Source organism: Salvia splendens, chromosome 19 (assembly GCF_004379255.2).
Source record: "Salvia splendens isolate huo1 chromosome 19, SspV2, whole genome shotgun sequence".
NCBI lineage: Eukaryota > Viridiplantae > Streptophyta > Magnoliopsida > Lamiales > Lamiaceae > Salvia > Salvia splendens.
Window position 1 is genome coordinate 3929904 of NC_056050.1, and position 16359 is coordinate 3946262.

General features: G+C 41.8%; 2 protein-coding genes and 1 non-coding gene across 4 annotated transcripts; 1 reads left to right on the top strand and 2 right to left on the bottom strand.

Moving 5' to 3' along the window:
* The first annotated feature begins 4491 nt into the window (after window positions 1-4491).
* On the top strand, window positions 4492-6663 carry LOC121778871. Its single transcript, XM_042176263.1, has one exon. The coding sequence runs from the start codon at window positions 4492-4494 to the stop codon at window positions 6661-6663; it is 2172 nt and encodes a 723-aa protein (XP_042032197.1).
* A 5972-nt stretch (window positions 6664-12635) lies between these two features.
* On the bottom strand, window positions 12636-12708 carry TRNAE-CUC. The gene has a single exon. It is a non-coding gene; the product is annotated as a tRNA-Glu (tRNA).
* A 676-nt stretch (window positions 12709-13384) lies between these two features.
* On the bottom strand, window positions 13385-16300 carry LOC121778231 (thioredoxin-like protein slr0233). Of its 2 annotated transcripts, none has more exons than XM_042175545.1 (5): window positions 16044-16300; window positions 14872-14960; window positions 14437-14614; window positions 13684-13774; window positions 13385-13586 (listed from the first exon to the last, which is right to left on the bottom strand). In XM_042175545.1, the coding sequence occupies exons 1-4, from the start codon at window positions 16209-16211 to the stop codon at window positions 13721-13723; spliced, it is 489 nt and encodes a 162-aa protein (XP_042031479.1). In that variant the 5' UTR covers window positions 16212-16300; the 3' UTR covers window positions 13385-13586; window positions 13684-13720. The 2 variants fall into 2 exon arrangements, with proteins under 2 accessions (XP_042031479.1, XP_042031478.1); XM_042175544.1 differs by having other exon boundaries at window positions 13684-13760; window positions 16044-16287.
* Window positions 16301-16359: the final 59 nt, after the last annotated feature.

The window sequence follows — 16359 nt, forward strand, 5'->3', positions numbered from 1 at the left end:
AAGAATTTTTGCGAGGGCGTTCGTTCTGCTTTTGGGGATGAATTCCTTCGGGCACCCACCTTCGTCTTCACGAATCAGTCCATGGCTTTCCCGGAATGCTTGGCAGCATTGACTGCATGCATTGGAGGTGGAAGAATTGCCCGACTGCTTGGAGGGGGCAACACTTAAGCGGTCACAAAGGCGGCTGCCCAACACTTATCCTTGAGGCGGTCGCCGACTATCGCCTATGGATTTGGCATGCATATTTCGGCGTTGCCGGATCCAACAACGACTTGAACGTGCTCTATTCTTTACCACTCTTCAATGATGTGATGAATGGTGTAGCACCGGCAATCGACTTCACCATCAACGGAAATACATACCGCATGGGTTACTATCTCGCCAATGGTATCTACCCAAGGTGGTCGACGTTCGTGAAGACGCTCCACAACCCGCACGACCCGAGACGGGTTCTTTTTGCTCAGCGTCAAGAGTCAGCGCGGAAGGACGTCGAAAGAGCCTTCGGGGTCCTTCAAGCTCGATTCAACATTGTGAAGGCCCCGGCTTGGCTGTGGTACGTGAATAATATCGCCGACATCATGTTCACGTGTATTATATTACACAACATGATTATAACCGACGAAGGGCCGAGGGCGGCTAGCTTCTACGACGAGGACGAATCCGGAAGCTCAACAGCGAGGTCTCCCCCACGCCGAGGCGAGCATACGACGGTTGGCCAGAGGATCGAGACAAGACACACAATGCGCGATACTCGAATCCACAATCAACTACAAGAAGACCTAATCAATCACATGTGGGCGAAATTCGACAACGAGTAGTGGTTTTTTTAATTTTTAGGATTTCAATTATGTAATTTTTAATTTTTAGGATTTTAATTATGTAATTTTTCATTTTTAGGATTTTAATTATGTAATGTTTAATTTTATTTGTCATTTGTAATATTTATTGTGGTTTTTAAATGAATTTTAATATTATGAAAATGTTATTGTTTAATTGAATTTTAAATTAATTGTGCTCGTCCTTGCGGAAGAGCACAGTTGTGGGTGTTGTGCTCTTGCCAGAGAGCAGGCATGAATAGTACCGCCCGGGCCCACAACCGTGCCACTGGCAAGAGCACGGTTGTGGATGCTCTTAATGGGAAAGAGATTTAATGGGCGGAGGGGCTGACAAAATAAATTTACACAGAAAACTTGGGCAATGGCCGCCGCATGGAGTTGGGATATGAAAGAAGACGAACTTAAATGAATATAATAATAATAATGGAAAAAGTCAATCCCTACTCCCTACTTAAACAGTGTACTATATACAGTACCTCCGTCCGCAGTTAGGAGTCTCATTTCTTGGCAGCACGAGTTTTAAAAAATGCTAAGAAAAGTAGATGGAGAAAAAGTTAGTGAAATATGAATCACACTTGTATAGTACTCCCTCTGTCCACCTTTAGGAGTCTCATTTCTTGACGGCACGAGTTTTAAGAAATGTTAAGAAAAGTAGGTGGAAAAAAATTAGTGAAATATGGGTCCCGCTCCCACTTGTATATATTAGTTTTAAATGAAATGTGAGTGGAATGAGTATTTAGAGGAATGTGAGACCCTATTACAATTTATGTAAAAGTGAATCGGGACTCCTATTCACAAACGGATTGAACTGGAAATGCGGAACTCCTATTCGCGAACGGAGGGAGTACATTCTAGAGTTATTAAAACAATTTTTAAATTATTTCCTAAATTTGACACTAACGCTTGTTATTCAAATCAGATTTACAACTTCAATTGGTGAGGTGGGGTCAGTTTTTTCATTCTCTTTTGCCAGCTAGAAAGTTTCAATGCAAAATTACTAAAATAAACAAAATAGAAAAAAAATAATGAAATTAATGTCGCTAAATTGTGGGATCCATTTCCTAAAATTGAGAACTTCTATTTTAAGAAAATAAATTTAAAAAGAAAGAATTTTAATTTTACAGCATGGGAGTAGTTCACAAAATCATTCTATTGTATTAGATATTTATGCATTTTTATGTAGATATTTATTGCTTGAGCAAAATAAACACAACTAGATCATGAATTGTAGTATTATTTTTTTTTGTTAAACTTGTGTTGAATTAATTTTATATATAATATATTTATACATTAATTTTTCTATTATTTTGATTTTTTATGATATACTCCCTCCGTCTATAAAAAAATAGACAAAATTGTGAATGACACGTGTTTTAATGTATAATTGGTAAAGTAAGAGAGACGGTGGGAAAAGGTAATGAAATGAGTGTTAGTGGATTGTGGGGTTCACATTTAGAATGATGTGTAGGGTTAGTATTGGTTGAAAATTTTCCTTTTTCAACTTAGTCTATTTTTTTGGACGGGTGAAGTATGAAAACTTTTAGTGAATCCCTTACTAAAATTTATTTCTGCGTCCGGCACTGTATGCAATACTCACTCAGCTCTTTCCCTGCAGGCTAAAATCAAAGTGAAATTGTTGCTACGGTTTTTTTCTACCAAATACTTAATCCTATAAATATGAATGAATGCTTAATTGCTTGATTGTGCCACCACATTCACATGCAACTATCATTTCTTGCCTTAATCAATCATATAATGGAGGGAGTATAATTTAGTCACATGTAACCTTTATTAATTATATTACAATTCAGATTCAGATCACATGAACATTTAATGAATTTATCAGGTGTATTATCGTGTCAATGAAGGAGCACATATAGTCACATGAAACATTTCTTGCAATTATCAATCATATTACTTCCTCCTCCGTTTCAACTAAGTTAAGTCACAACTTTTGGGCACGGAGATTAAGAAAAAGTATTGAAAAGTAGGAAAAAAATAAAGTAGAAAAAATAGAGAAAGAGGAAAGTAGGTAATAAAATAAAGTTTACTCTGAGTTTGTTATTTCCTATCAATGAAAAAATTCCGGCAAATAATTTTATTTTACGAATTTTTTTTTTGTAATATCTCGACAAGAACTTTGAGAGCTTCATGTTTTTCAATCTCTGAAGATAGTTTTTCTTGAAGCACACCATACAAAATTGTTCTTCAATCTATTAATATAGCCGGAATTTTTTATTAGTGAGTAAAGTTCGTGATATTATTTGTCAACGCATTGCAAGAACACTAGAGGTACCGTCTCTTGTTAGTAATTCTTAATTCTGACATTGTGATTTTCTGTTACGACCCCAATGGAGTCACAAGGGACGGAAGGAGCTGGAGAGGATAGCATGGACGAGATATCGCAAACTCCATCGTCGTCGCGTGCACAGAGTAGCGAATCTTCGCCACCACGCCTGGAGCTGGAGAAACCGCGAGCAGTAGTCAACCAGGAGGCCACGGAGAGAAGGCTGAGACCGCGGCAAGGGATCAAGCAGCCGGCACGCTTCCAAGACTTCGTCTCCAATAAGAGCACCAGCTGCTCGACGGATGGCCTGAAAGAAGCCGAGTTTTAGTTGTTATTTTAATTAATTATTTTATTGTAATTTTTGACTTTCTTATTTCAGATTATTTTGAGTCGAGCGTTAAGGCTCCGTCGGGTTTTCCCGATGTTTAGGATTAGGTCGAACCCACCCTAGGGTCTTAGTCTTATAAATAGGGCTATTCATTAATTATCGTCTCTCAATCAATGAAGAAGTATTTGCCCACATTACTTGTGCAATAATCTAAGAACTCTAAACACTGCCGACGGAGATAGCTCTCCGCGCCAGCCTAACGTTCAGCCGCCGATCCCATCGTTCAGGACGCCGGAATTTGGTGCGTCGCACACGTATACCACAGGTCTTCTTCGTTAAGAGATTGACACTCTTAACAACTGGTGCTTTCTCTCGGACTCATGGATAATTCGGATGACAGACAACAATCACATTCGGTTTTGACCGGAGGGAATGCGCAGGAATTGGTTATCGGGGCGCCGCGTCGTCCACCATTGGGAAATCGACGTGATGCGGGTGATTTTCCGCGACCGCCACCGCAGGGGGAGCCTTCGACGGTCGCACAGCAGCGGGCGAATTCAGGGACGAACGACCCCCTAACTCAGGGTTTCGATCGAATCATGGCGCGATTTGATCAACTGGAAGTACGGGTGGATAGCCTGGAGTTTCTGCATAGCCGTGACATCGATCATCCTGACGATGATTACGATTCGGAAGAGAGAGACTACGCGGAATATAGGGGGAGTGATTTGGCGCAGCGAGACCCAAACCCTCGTAATCGTTTAATAGGGTTTCGTGAAAGGAGAGGGACACGGGGAGGTCGACAGGGAGCTTTCCCGCGCCGTGACGACTCGAGACGTGGAGGGGATTGGCAGTATGAAGGAACTCCAGACAACAGAATGGGTCTCTATCATTAACGTCGAGTATCAAGCTGGGACCCACCACCGATGCGCCAACGCGGGTGGCGAGATCAGCGCCGCCGCGCCTCATGCTGGGACCCGCCGGCAGCCAGAGAGCGATCCACGTACCAGTTTGGGTCTGACTCACACCACGGAGTCAAAATGCGAGCCACGCATTTCGATGGTTCTGACGCATCGAATTGGATTTCCCGTGTGGAATACTATTTTGACCATATTATGATGCCCGATGAGGATCGACTGCACTACGTGGTAATGCTTTTCGACCCTCCAGCCGCAGAATGGATATTTAACTATAGACGCAACAATCGATACGTGACTTGGAGTGAATTCTTGGAGGAGGTCCGCCACAGGTTTGATCCGCAGAGTTTTCGGAATTATATTGGGCCTCTAGCCAAATTGGTGCAGACAGGAACCGTGTCCGAGTATCACGACACATTTGAGAAGTATTTGAATCGAGTGGAGGGGGTACCGGATTACATCTTAATTCCGGTATTCATCGAGGGTCTTAAGATGCCCATTCAGGAGAAAGTCGAGCTGCAACAGCCGCAATCGTTAGCCGAGGCCATGGCATTGGCCTTACGATTGGCGGCGAATCAGGAGCATCGTTATCAACAAACGTTGTCATCTCAGAGACGACTATGGCCTAGCCGCGAGTCACGCCAACAACCAATGCTACCCTCTGTGTCCGACGGGAGTACTTCGCAGGGTTCGAAGGCAGGCAAGCAGCCCCAGGAACCGGATCGCCCCCGCTTTGCTCCGATCCGGGTGTCGAATGCCGAGAAATCCGAGCGCTCGCGCAAAGGCTTATGCTGGCATTGCCCGGAGAAGTACGCGCCGGGCCACGTGTGCGCGACAAAGCTACTATGCTATGTTGGGGACGAGGATGATGAAGAACCTGGTCAAGGACTGGAATGTCCCCCACAGGATGAAGACTTGATCACAGAGGACATATCCCACCTGCATTCCCTCACGGGGGGGAAACGGTCGGTTCCTTTCCAGGTCTTGGGAGAATTGGGGGTCACGAAGGTGCGTATTCTTATTGATACGGGAAGCACACATAATTTCCTACATTCCCGTTTTGCGGAGCACCTACAGCTTCAATTGTCAAGAATCCGCCCTTTCCGGGTGTACGTGGGAAATGACGCTTCATTAATATGCTCCCACATCTCGCGGCAGACTAAATTATCAATGCAGGGCACTGAGTTCTTAACGGATTTACACATACTCGATGTTCACGCCTGGGACGTGATCCTCGGCATGGATTGGTTGGAGTCTTTGGGCCGGATATCTGCGGATTTCGTAGGAAAGACATTGGAGTTTCGACGAGGGGACAAATCAATAATTTTACAGGGTCGGGTGCCGAGCCCGCAGCAGATTTCACTACAATCCTTGGCGCTACTGGCATCGTTCTCCGCAGACCACGAATTCTATGAAATCGTCACCCTAGGCCCCGACGAGGGAGCGTCGGCCAGTGATGCGCCCGAGACGGATTTCCCAGCCACGATACCAACAGCCTGCCGCCGGGTTCTCGAGGCGCATAGAGGAGTTTTTGATCTACCGACGGGTATGCCTCCACCGAGGTCTTTCGACCACCGGATCCACCTGCTTCCGGGTACGAGACCGGTCAATGTCCGACCATACCGCTATCCTTACTTCCAGAAGAATGAAATCGAACGGCAAGTAAAGGAGATGTTATCCCAAGGCATAATCCAGCGCAGTCAGAGCCCGTTCTCCTCACCGGTGCTGTTGATTCGAAAGAAGGATGGGACTTTTCGATTTTGTATTGATTACCGCGCCTTGAATATGGCGACAGTCCCTGATCAATTCCCGATCCCGACTGCTGACGAGCTATTTGATAAGTTGGGTGCGGCGAAGTATTTCACTAAGCTTGATTTACGCTCAGACTACCATCAGATCAGAATGCACGACGCAGATATCTTCAAAACAGCTTTCAGAACTCACGATGGCCATTTCGAGTTCTTGGTAATGCCATTCGGTCTGACGAACGCCCCATCTACTTTTCAGGCAGCAATGAACTCTATCTTCCAGCCTCTACTGCGAAGATGTGTGATTGTGTTCTTCGACGACATCTTGGTTTACAGCCCGACGCTGGACGCACATTGCGAGCACTTATCAGAGGTACTATCGCTCCTGAGCGCAAGTAAATTCTATGTTAAATTGTCTAAATGCTCGTTTTGCTGCACTACTGTCGAGTATCTTGGACATTTGATTGCAGATGGCACGCTCAATGCGGATCCTAAGAAAATCGACGCTATGACTGCCTGGCCGCCTGGCCTATTCCAAAGAACGTGAAACAGCTCAGGGGTTTCTTGGGCCTTACAGGATATTACAGACGATTTGTCGCACACTACACGTCAATCGCGAGCCCGCTTACGGAGTTGCTAAAAAAGGAGGCGTTTGTATGGACTCAGGCTGCAACCGAGGCATTTCAGGCCTTGAAGTCAGCGATGTCATCAACGCCAGTTCTCCGACTCCCGGACTTCTCTAAGACATTCTATGTAGAAACGGATGCATCAGATATGGGGATAGGTGCCGTATTGATTCAAGAGGGACATCCGATTGCTTATTTCAGCCGAAAATTGGGTCCTCGTCGCAGAGTCGCCTCAACTTACCATAAGAAGCTCTATGCGATAGTCGAGGCCGTACAGAAGTGGCGCCAGTATTTATTGGGCCGTGAGTTTGTAATTCGCAGCGATCAGAAGAGTTTAAAGGAGCTGCTTCAACAGGTGGTACAGACCCCGGATCAACAACTGTATGTGAGGAAGCTGATGGGATACAGTTTCCGCATCGAGTACAAGAAAGGAGCTTTGAACCGAGCAGCGGATGCGCTGTCCCGGCGTGAAGATTCGGACCGGCCGCAGCAGGACCTGGTTGCGACGGATGGGGGAGCCGTGGAGGACGGGGACCGGTGGCGGATGCGGCGTGCCTGACCGCGATCGCCCATCCTGTTCCGTCGCTATTGAACACTTTGCGGGATGAAGCGGTATCACAACCGGACTTGGTGGAGCTCACGGCTGCCATTAAGTCAGGACAGGCCCCGGCTCAGTTTACCATCGTGGATGGTTTAATATACTTCAACAGACGATTAGTAGTGAGCCGAGTATCCAAATTGAAACGAGTTCTGCTAGAGGAGCATCATTGTACGCCCATGGCGGGCCACCCCGGGCACGAGCGCACTTTCCGCCTATTATCGGCGGGATTTTATTGGCCTAAGATGAGGAAGGAGGTTTGTGCCTTTGTGGATGCGTGCGCGGTTTGCCAGTCCACTAAGTATTTGACGCAGAAGCCGGCAGGACTTCTTCAACCGTTGCCCGTTCCATCACAGGTGTGGGAAGATGTGTCAATGGATTTCATTACGGGTCTACCTCAATCACGTGGATACACAACGATTATGGTGGTGGTCGACAGGCTATCTAAGTATGCACATTTCGCGGCCCTTCCGACGCGATTTGATGCCTTGCGAGTGGCCCATTTATTCGTGAACACGGTCGTTCGCCACCATGGTTTTCCCAAGACGTTGGTTTCGGATAGAGACTCGGTATTTCTTAATGCAGTTTGGGAGGAGATTCTACGCCTAAGTGGTACTAAATTGAATTTCACGACTGCCTACCACCCCCAGTCGGATGGCCAAACCGAGATTCGCAACAAGGGCCTGGAGCAGTATTTAAGAGCATTCACTTCGGATAGACCGTCTACTTGGTCCAATTTTCTCCCTTGGGCGGAGCTGGCTCTCAATTGTTTCCACCACGCTGGCCTCGGCACGTCCCCTTTTAAGGCGTTATATGGTCGGGAACCGCCCTTGTTAGTGGCGTCACCTCCGTCCGCAAAAACCCCCGCCAACGTAGCCGAATTGATTAAGCAGAGGGGAGAGTTACTCATTGAATTACGCAACAATCTATCCCGTGCACAACAACACATGACAGCTGCGGCGAATAGGCATCGACGTCACGTGGAATTTGAGGAAGGTGATTTTGTTTGGCTCAAATTGCAACCATACCGCCAACACTCGGTCGCGAAGCCAATATCGGCGAAACTGGCAAAACGTTTCTACGGACCATTCGAGGTGTTGAAGCGAATAGGCCCAGTCGCGTACAAATTACGCTTACCTGAGGGCAGTCGCATCCACGATGTATTTCACGTTAGCCTCCTGCGTGCCTTTGTGAAGGACGATCCTATAGTCCCACTTCCGACGGAGTTTGTCGGCAATCGTCCGGTTGTCACCCCGGTAGCAATACTCGATTCTAAGATAATGTGGCATCAGGGAGCGGCGGTCGAACATGTCTTAGTTCGTTGGTCGGATGGGTCAGATTCTCCATCTTGGGAGCCTTTGCAGGAATTGATGAAGCGATACCCCACGATCTCCCTTGAGGACAAGGAAGTTGTTAAGGAGGGGGGAGTTGTTACGACCCCAATGGAGTCACAAGGGACGGAAGGAGCTGGAGAGGATAGCATGGACGAGATATCGCAAACTCCATCGTCGTCGCGTGCACAGAGTAGCGAATCTTCGTCACCACGCCTGGAGCTGGAGAAACCGCGAGCAGTAGTCAACCAGGTGGCCACGGAGAGAAGGCTGAGACCGCGGCAAGGGATCAAGCAGCCGGCACGCTTCCAAGACTTCGTCTCCAAATAAGCGCACCAGCTGCTCGACGGATGGCCTGAAAGAAGCCGAGTTTTAGTTGTTATTTTAATTAATTATTTTATTGTAATTTTTGACTTTCTTATTTCAGATTATTTTGAGTCGAGCGTTAAGGCTCCGTCGGGTTTTCTTCGTGGGTTCTTTCCCGATGTTTAGGATTAGGTCGAACCCACCCTAGGGTCTTAGTCTTATAAATAGGGCTATTCATTAATTATCGTCTCTCAATCAATGAAGAAGTATTTACCCACATTACTTGTGCAATAATCTAAGAACCCTAAACACTGCCGACGGAGATAGCTCTCCGCGCCAGCCGAACGTTCAGCCGCCGATCACATCGTTCGGGACGCCGGAATTTGGTGCGTCGCACACGTATACCGCAGGTCTTCTTCGTTAAGAGATTGACACTCTTAACATTATCTCCACTTAATTCCATGCAGATTGGGGTCGACTAACAATGATTTCCGCAGCAATTTCTTACCAAGTCAACAAGATGTAAACCACGTTATTTCATAGAAAAACGCTTGTTACCGGTTTTTTTAGTGTCAATCTGCTGCTGACATGTATTCTATTTGACTAGAATAGATTCTCACTGGCAGAGAAGAAGCTTTGATTGAAATTTGCAATTTCCTTCAACAGTCATATCGCCAAATTGTTGGGGCAAATGTAGGGCTGGCAATTTTTGACACGACACGATAACACGACACGAACCGGCACGAAAATAATGGGTTTGGGTCAGAGCTTATTGGGTTCGTGTCCTTATCGGGTCGACCCGTTAAGGACACGAAAATTTCGTGTCGTGTTCGTGTCGTGTTCGTGTCGGGTTCGTGTTATCCGTTAACAATACGTGTTCGTGTCGTGTTCGTGTCGTGTTCGTGTTATCCGTTAACAAATAATATTTTAATATTATTAATTCTTATTATTTTCATTTTTAATAGGTTTAACTGTTATCAGGTCGTGTTGTTATCGAGTTGTTATCGTGTCATCTCGTGTACGTGTTGTTATCGCGTCGTGTTGACCCGAATTGGTTCGTGTCGACCCGAATTGGTTCGTGTCGTTAATGGGTTCGTGTCGTGTTCGTGTCGTGTTCGTGTCTGAGGGTTTCGTGTCGTGTTCGTGTTCGTGTTTGAGGTTTTCTTAACGGGTCGTGTTCGTGTTTGTTGTTATCGTGTTCGTGTCGTTATCGTGTCGACACGATAACGACCCGACACGCACGATTTGCCACCCCTAGGCAAATGTTTGGGTCATTAATGGAGAATGTGTTAGTACTACAAATACTAATATGATTTGCATGGAGCTCTACTGATGACGTGGGCATATATGTTGTGCCCAGAGATGAAAATGTTGTAAATGGCAGAAAAGGGATTGCATTGGTATCTGAATGTTTTTGCCCAGATATTGAATCATCTTCTTTGGATCCGGGTTGCCTAAATATTAATTCATCTTACTTGGATCCGGGTTGTTTTGCAATTTGTAGGCAAAATTCACACACCGGTGATCTTGTTTATGTTATGGAGTTCTATCTTTCAAAACGTTCAAGATGGCAGGCATGTGGGAAAGAGCTAGGAGAAGAATTGGTGGTTCTAGTTATAGATATTGTTGATTGTTTGGGCTGTTAAGTTGGTGGACTATTATTGTTGGGCCTGGAATTAATCTGGCCCATCAGGTAAGTTGGGCTAGTTATTGCCCTAGCCCATTCCCGGTTTGATATACCCCCCCTCTCTCTACTCACCGCCTTACTTCACTCTCTACTCTCTGATTTCTCACACTTCTCTCTCGAGTTCTTGAGTTTCCCTTGAGTTTTCCTTCTCTGATGTTTCTCTGGTTGTTCCACTGTGGTTTATCACTGATATTTGTGTGATTAAACGAGTGTGTGGGTTTGAGATTAGCAACTACTTCGGTTGCTGGGGTTCCAGAGAAGTTAGGGTTTCTTGTGGAGAGGTTTCTGTGGTTGTGAGCTTTGAGATCGGCTAGATCCGGTGCAGTGGAGTGGTTTGGGGTTGCAACCTATGGTTTGTGAAGAGTTTCACGGTTGAACTCAACGTTGCTCCCTTGGATTGTTGTTTTGGTGAACAAGTGTGGGGGAGATACAAACGCGGAAAGCATTCATTCACGCATTGTTGGGGAGACACAGAAGGTGGTTAAAAAACTCAAACTTGAACAAGATATCGTAAATTCTAAAAAATATGTCTCACGTGGGGAATGAGTACACTTTTTGAAGAGGGGATGAGCGACAAAACTTAAACCGGAGTTGAGCACTTTCACATTACTCGTATCAATTTGCTCTCAGTGACCAATCACATTTCTCATAAGTGCACTTTTTAGTTTAGTTTTAGCAACCATTCTAATAAGAGTGAACTACATAAATGATACTTGATCTTTCACTTTCGCACATAAACGGTACCCGATCTTTATTTTATATAGTTTTTGGTACCTTATGACAAAAATATCCTAGGTACCAAACATGTGATTTTTTTTTTGTTATGGATGTTATTTTTGGAAATTTCAATCAAATAGTACTAAACATGTGATTTCTTTTTTGCTCCTTTCTTTTTTTTTCTTTCTTCCTTCTTTTTTCTTCATTTTCTTCTTTCTTTTTAGTATTTTATCTTCCTTTCTTCTTTCTTCTTTCTTCTTTCTTTTTTCTCCTTAGTTTATGTTTCCTCTTTTTTCTTTTCTCATTCTTTTTCTTCTTTCTTTTTAGTGCTTTATACATACATCTAATTGCATTCATAATATAAATCAAGAACAAAACACCTAATTAAATTAATTATTTGAACTAATTAAATTAATTGAATATTTTTAATGAAATTATTTTATACTCATCTTAGGGTCGAAACACCTAACTAAAAATATTCAATTGTTTATATCATTATGAATACAATTCACAATTTTAAATTTTTATTAAGACTATATTGGTTAGTTATTAATTTAATATAAAATTAATAATAATAATAATACTTATTATTATATAATATTATATCATTCATAATTTAAATAATTATACTATAATTATAACAATATTATTATTATAATAATAATAAATTATAATTATAACTATAATTTTAATTAAGTATATTTGAATGATATTAAAAAGTAAAATAATTATTAATTTGTAATATCAAAATAATGTATAAAGAGTGAGGAGAATGAGAGAAGATATTGTAATATCACTTTTAGTACTAGTTTTGTGTATGCCCAAAATATCCTTTATGACACAAATGAGAAAATGTATTTGTTTATAGAGTATTTTGGGGTGAAAATTGCATCAGGTACCAAAAATGTGATTTATAGGTAAAAAAATGATGTAAAATAAATATCATGTACCATTTATGTGCGAAAATGAAAGATCAGATATCATTTAAGTAGTTCACTTTTGTAATAAATTAATAATCATATACTACAGTATAAGTTGCACATAAACTTTTCCAAAATGTTAACTAGCTTGTAAGTAATGAAACAAGATATATATACACACAACAATTATATGGCTCGACGTAAGGCTTATGTCCACGGAGAGAATGCCGATTGTTATTATTGCCTAATGAGGAATACATTATACATGATACAAAGTGCAAAGTAAATGGGCCACGTGTTATAATCCTTGAAAATTGACTCAAAAATAAAACAATTCCGTTACCGGGACTTGAACCCGGGTCTCTCGGGTGAGAGCCGAGTATCCTAACCAACTAGACTACAACGGAATGTTGTTTATGGACATGTTAAATTTTATTTGAATGAATGTCGTTCGATTTTATGGTACTCCCTCCATCTCAGGGTAGATGCCACACTTGGAAGATGACACGGGATTTTAGGAGATGTTATTTTGTGTGTTAAGTGGTGAGAGAAAATATAATTTTGTAGTTGATGTGAGAGGGAACTTTTTCCAAAAGAAGAAATGTGACCTCTTTTGTGGGACAAATTAAAAAGAAAAATGTGACATCTACCTTGGGACGAATGGAGTACTTGAAAGTATTGAGAATAGTTATGATATGTATATCAACTTTAAATAGTAATGATTAGTTTCATTGCCTTAATCATCTCTTGTTTTATCTTCAAAGCAAGGTCTTTCATATGTTTCTAATTGAGAATGTTGGATAGCCACGACTTTGTTTTGCAGAAGTGCTTTGTCACATGACTCACAAAATCAAATAGTCACATGACTCACAAAATCAAATATAACATATTTTTGAATTATGATAATCATTGCTTATATGCTTATTTCTCGGAACAGAAGAAGTTACTTATGCGTTGAAAAGATCGATGGTTTGTGTAGGTTGATCACGAGCATGATGATTTCTGAACTATATACTACTACTTATAAGCTATACAAAAATGAAAAGACAACTGTATAATAAATCATGCGACAACATTTCAAAGTAACTAGAATATGAAATTCATTTCCCTGACATGTTTGAGCAACAAAAACAAACAAGTTGCTTGATTAAAAATCTGTTTGGTTTGGTTGATAATGCTAAATATAAGAATTAACAAGCACAGTCCCATTGCAAGTTACAACACTTCCCTCCATCTTCCTCTATAACGTTCTGCGATCGTTATAGATCACGTTATATCCTGGTAGCTGAGAAAAAATCATGCGTGAGCAGTCAGTTTGGGGGTCACCTCAGTTTATATTTACTTTCTGAAGAGATAATATATGTATAGGCATCTTAGCTCACCACAACTGGCACTACTGTTTAACTTCTAGTGAAGCTTCTATGCGTTCGATAAGCTTGTCTTTGCCCATTGCACCTTCCTGAAAATAGATATCTGTATTAGGGAGTATAAGAAATAATTAGCAATGCAACAAGAAGGAATCAACAATCTAAATCATCCTCAAACTTGAGTATTCACATTTCTAACAAAAAAACCAACGTTGCTCTGTTACCGATGCTCATACCAGCTATATTAGTTAAATAATGAGAAGTTACTAAAATACAGTTGTATTTTTTTTTGGGGGGGGGAAGCCTTCCTCTAGCACCGGCCCTATTTCTATATATACATACACATATATGTCCTTGGATGCATGCAAAATAGGTTCATCTAAGCAAATAGAAGGGATACTAAAAAGAGAATTTCTCCACAGTTGATGTTCATTTCAGGTATTATTGTATGCACTATTTTCCAGCTGAATCAAATAAGTAGTAATAGAATTTCAAATAACACATCACAACTAAACTAGTGGATCCATACAATTCCCAGTCCAGAATCTCTAATCTAATTTCATGTAGGCCTTCCTCTATACATACCACCATAAGGTTAAGGGATTATATTTGGTGTTTGGTGTGCCCAAACTATTGTATTAATTTACACTTGCAGACATTTGCTCAAAGCAATCATTCACTCATCTTCTCCTGCTAAGCACCAAACTATAGCATGAATTCATAAATTTGACCAGCATTAAACAAATGCAATTAAACACAATTACTTACAAAGCGATCGAATGGTTCCCCATCCTTAAACAAAATGAATGTTGGCAATGCTTCTATTTTGTATTTGTTTGCAATGCTGGGATACTTCTCCGTATCAATTTGTACAATCTGGATCCTATCATTCATTGAAGTACCTACTTGATCCAGAATAGGAACCATAAACTTACAAGGACCACACCTGGAAAAGGCAAAATCAATAGCATAACTGAATTAAGGCATCTCCAACTTAAGTGTATAAATGCAGCGCTAGAGAACTAAACTTCAGACTCTAGTGGGGATCCAGAGATTATGGGGAGAGTCACTGAAGGAGGAAATGTCCATTTAGTTAAGACAACAACAATTATATATTACTACAATCCAAGAGTAAATCAACACCATACCCCTTGGATAAATATATAGAGAGAGATGAAAGTAAACAAGTACAAGAGGCACTACCAAGTAGCATAGAAGTCAACCAGAATTGGCTTATCAGAATTCTCCAACAACTCCTCAAATGAAGTGAATGACTGCTTCTTTGATGCAACCTTAGAGAGTAAAATCCAAAGTATTAGTGAGGAAGCCGGATAGAGTCTAGTTACCATGCACAGGTGGAAGAACTTTAAGAAGAAGAATTTACAATAACTTAAGGACACTCGAACGTACAGTGAGAGTGATGAGTGATATGTACACTTTGATTCAGTTATCCATTTCAAACTTTCTATTCAAAGTATTTTCCTATACAACCTTTTAAGGGAACAGCCTTTAGGCGAAAAAAGAGAAAAAACAACAACAAAAGGTACTAGAAGTCTAGAATCATGAGAAAGATAGCACACACATATATTATGTGTGCGTGCGCTCGCACGCACAAAGGTCCTTATTTTTTGAACTTGCTGCTTAGTTGCCCACACATAATTTACTACATGTTGTATGAGCAATAAAGCCTAAAAGATAGTGAGCTTATCTTATGATCTTAGATCCTAAGCCCATTAAAACGGATAAAAATGTCACTTCCATTTTTATTCTTCTCTTTGAGCTTATTTAAAACCCTGAACGTTTGAGGCAAAAAAAGAGGCACATGAGCTTTCATCAAAACGTTATTTCGTGAAGATATTTCATCAAAATTCATACAGAGTATCATGCTCACAAACAAGGGAAGGAGGTGCAGTTACGGATCCTCAGCTCAAATTATCAAGGCCATCAAGCTATATACCAAAAGTACTGAACATAAAACCCAGCATTGAAATGCTCAACAATTGAAACTGCAGATCTCCCAAAAGCCTTCTTTTAGTATGCTCTAATCACAAAAACTAACATCTATTCAATTTTCTAATAACGACAACTAAAACCAGAATCTACAGAAATTCACGTGCAACTTGGAAACTCTCATCTTCTTGTTTGCCAAGAGTCAAATCATTCCACTAAAAACGGTAAACAAGTATGGACAAATAAATCAAACATCAACGTGATTCTGAGAAACGGCGAAAAACACACTTTAAACGATTCCACATATGCACAAATTCGCAATCAACGTTTAACAACAATTCAAAGGGTGGCCAAACTCAAACATAATTAAAGTTCCATCTAACTAGTTTACTTCCTTCAAACAACACACACATGAGACTAATTACCGGCGTAAGCGTTGAATGGCGGGGCTTAGATTTGAGGCAACGGTTTGAAAATTGAGAAATGCGGAGCTCACTGGGGAACTGAAGAGAGGAGAAGTGAGCGAGCTTGGAATTGAAAAACGGCGACGTTTCAGCGACGATCGGAACTGCCGCAGTTGTGGAAATCGCCATTTTTCTTCGCTTTCTTGTGTTTCGGAGAATGGGAATCAATTAACAGAGAATAATGTAATGTGATTTGCTGGTGATTAAAACAATGCTAATTATACACCCATATTAAAAAATGGCGTGTTAGTTGAGCCTACTGTAACGATGAAGCAAC

Bases quoted from the DNA above. Each gene is read 5' to 3' on its own strand.
- LOC121778871 (XM_042176263.1), top strand. From the start codon at position 4,492: ATGCGAGCCACGCATTTCGATGGTTCTGACGCATCGAATTGGATTTCC.
- LOC121778231 (XM_042175544.1), bottom strand. From the start codon at position 16,211: ATGGCGATTTCCACAACTGCGGCAGTTCCGATCGTCGCTGAAACGTCG. The intron at 14,961-16,043 runs GTAATTAGTCTC...TTACTCTCTAAG, and splicing joins GCCATTCAACGCTTACGCCG to GTTGCATCAAAGAAGCAGTC. The intron at 13,761-14,436 runs GTAAGTAATTGT...ATCTATTTTCAG, and splicing joins GGGAACCATTCGATCGCTTT to GAAGGTGCAATGGGCAAAGA.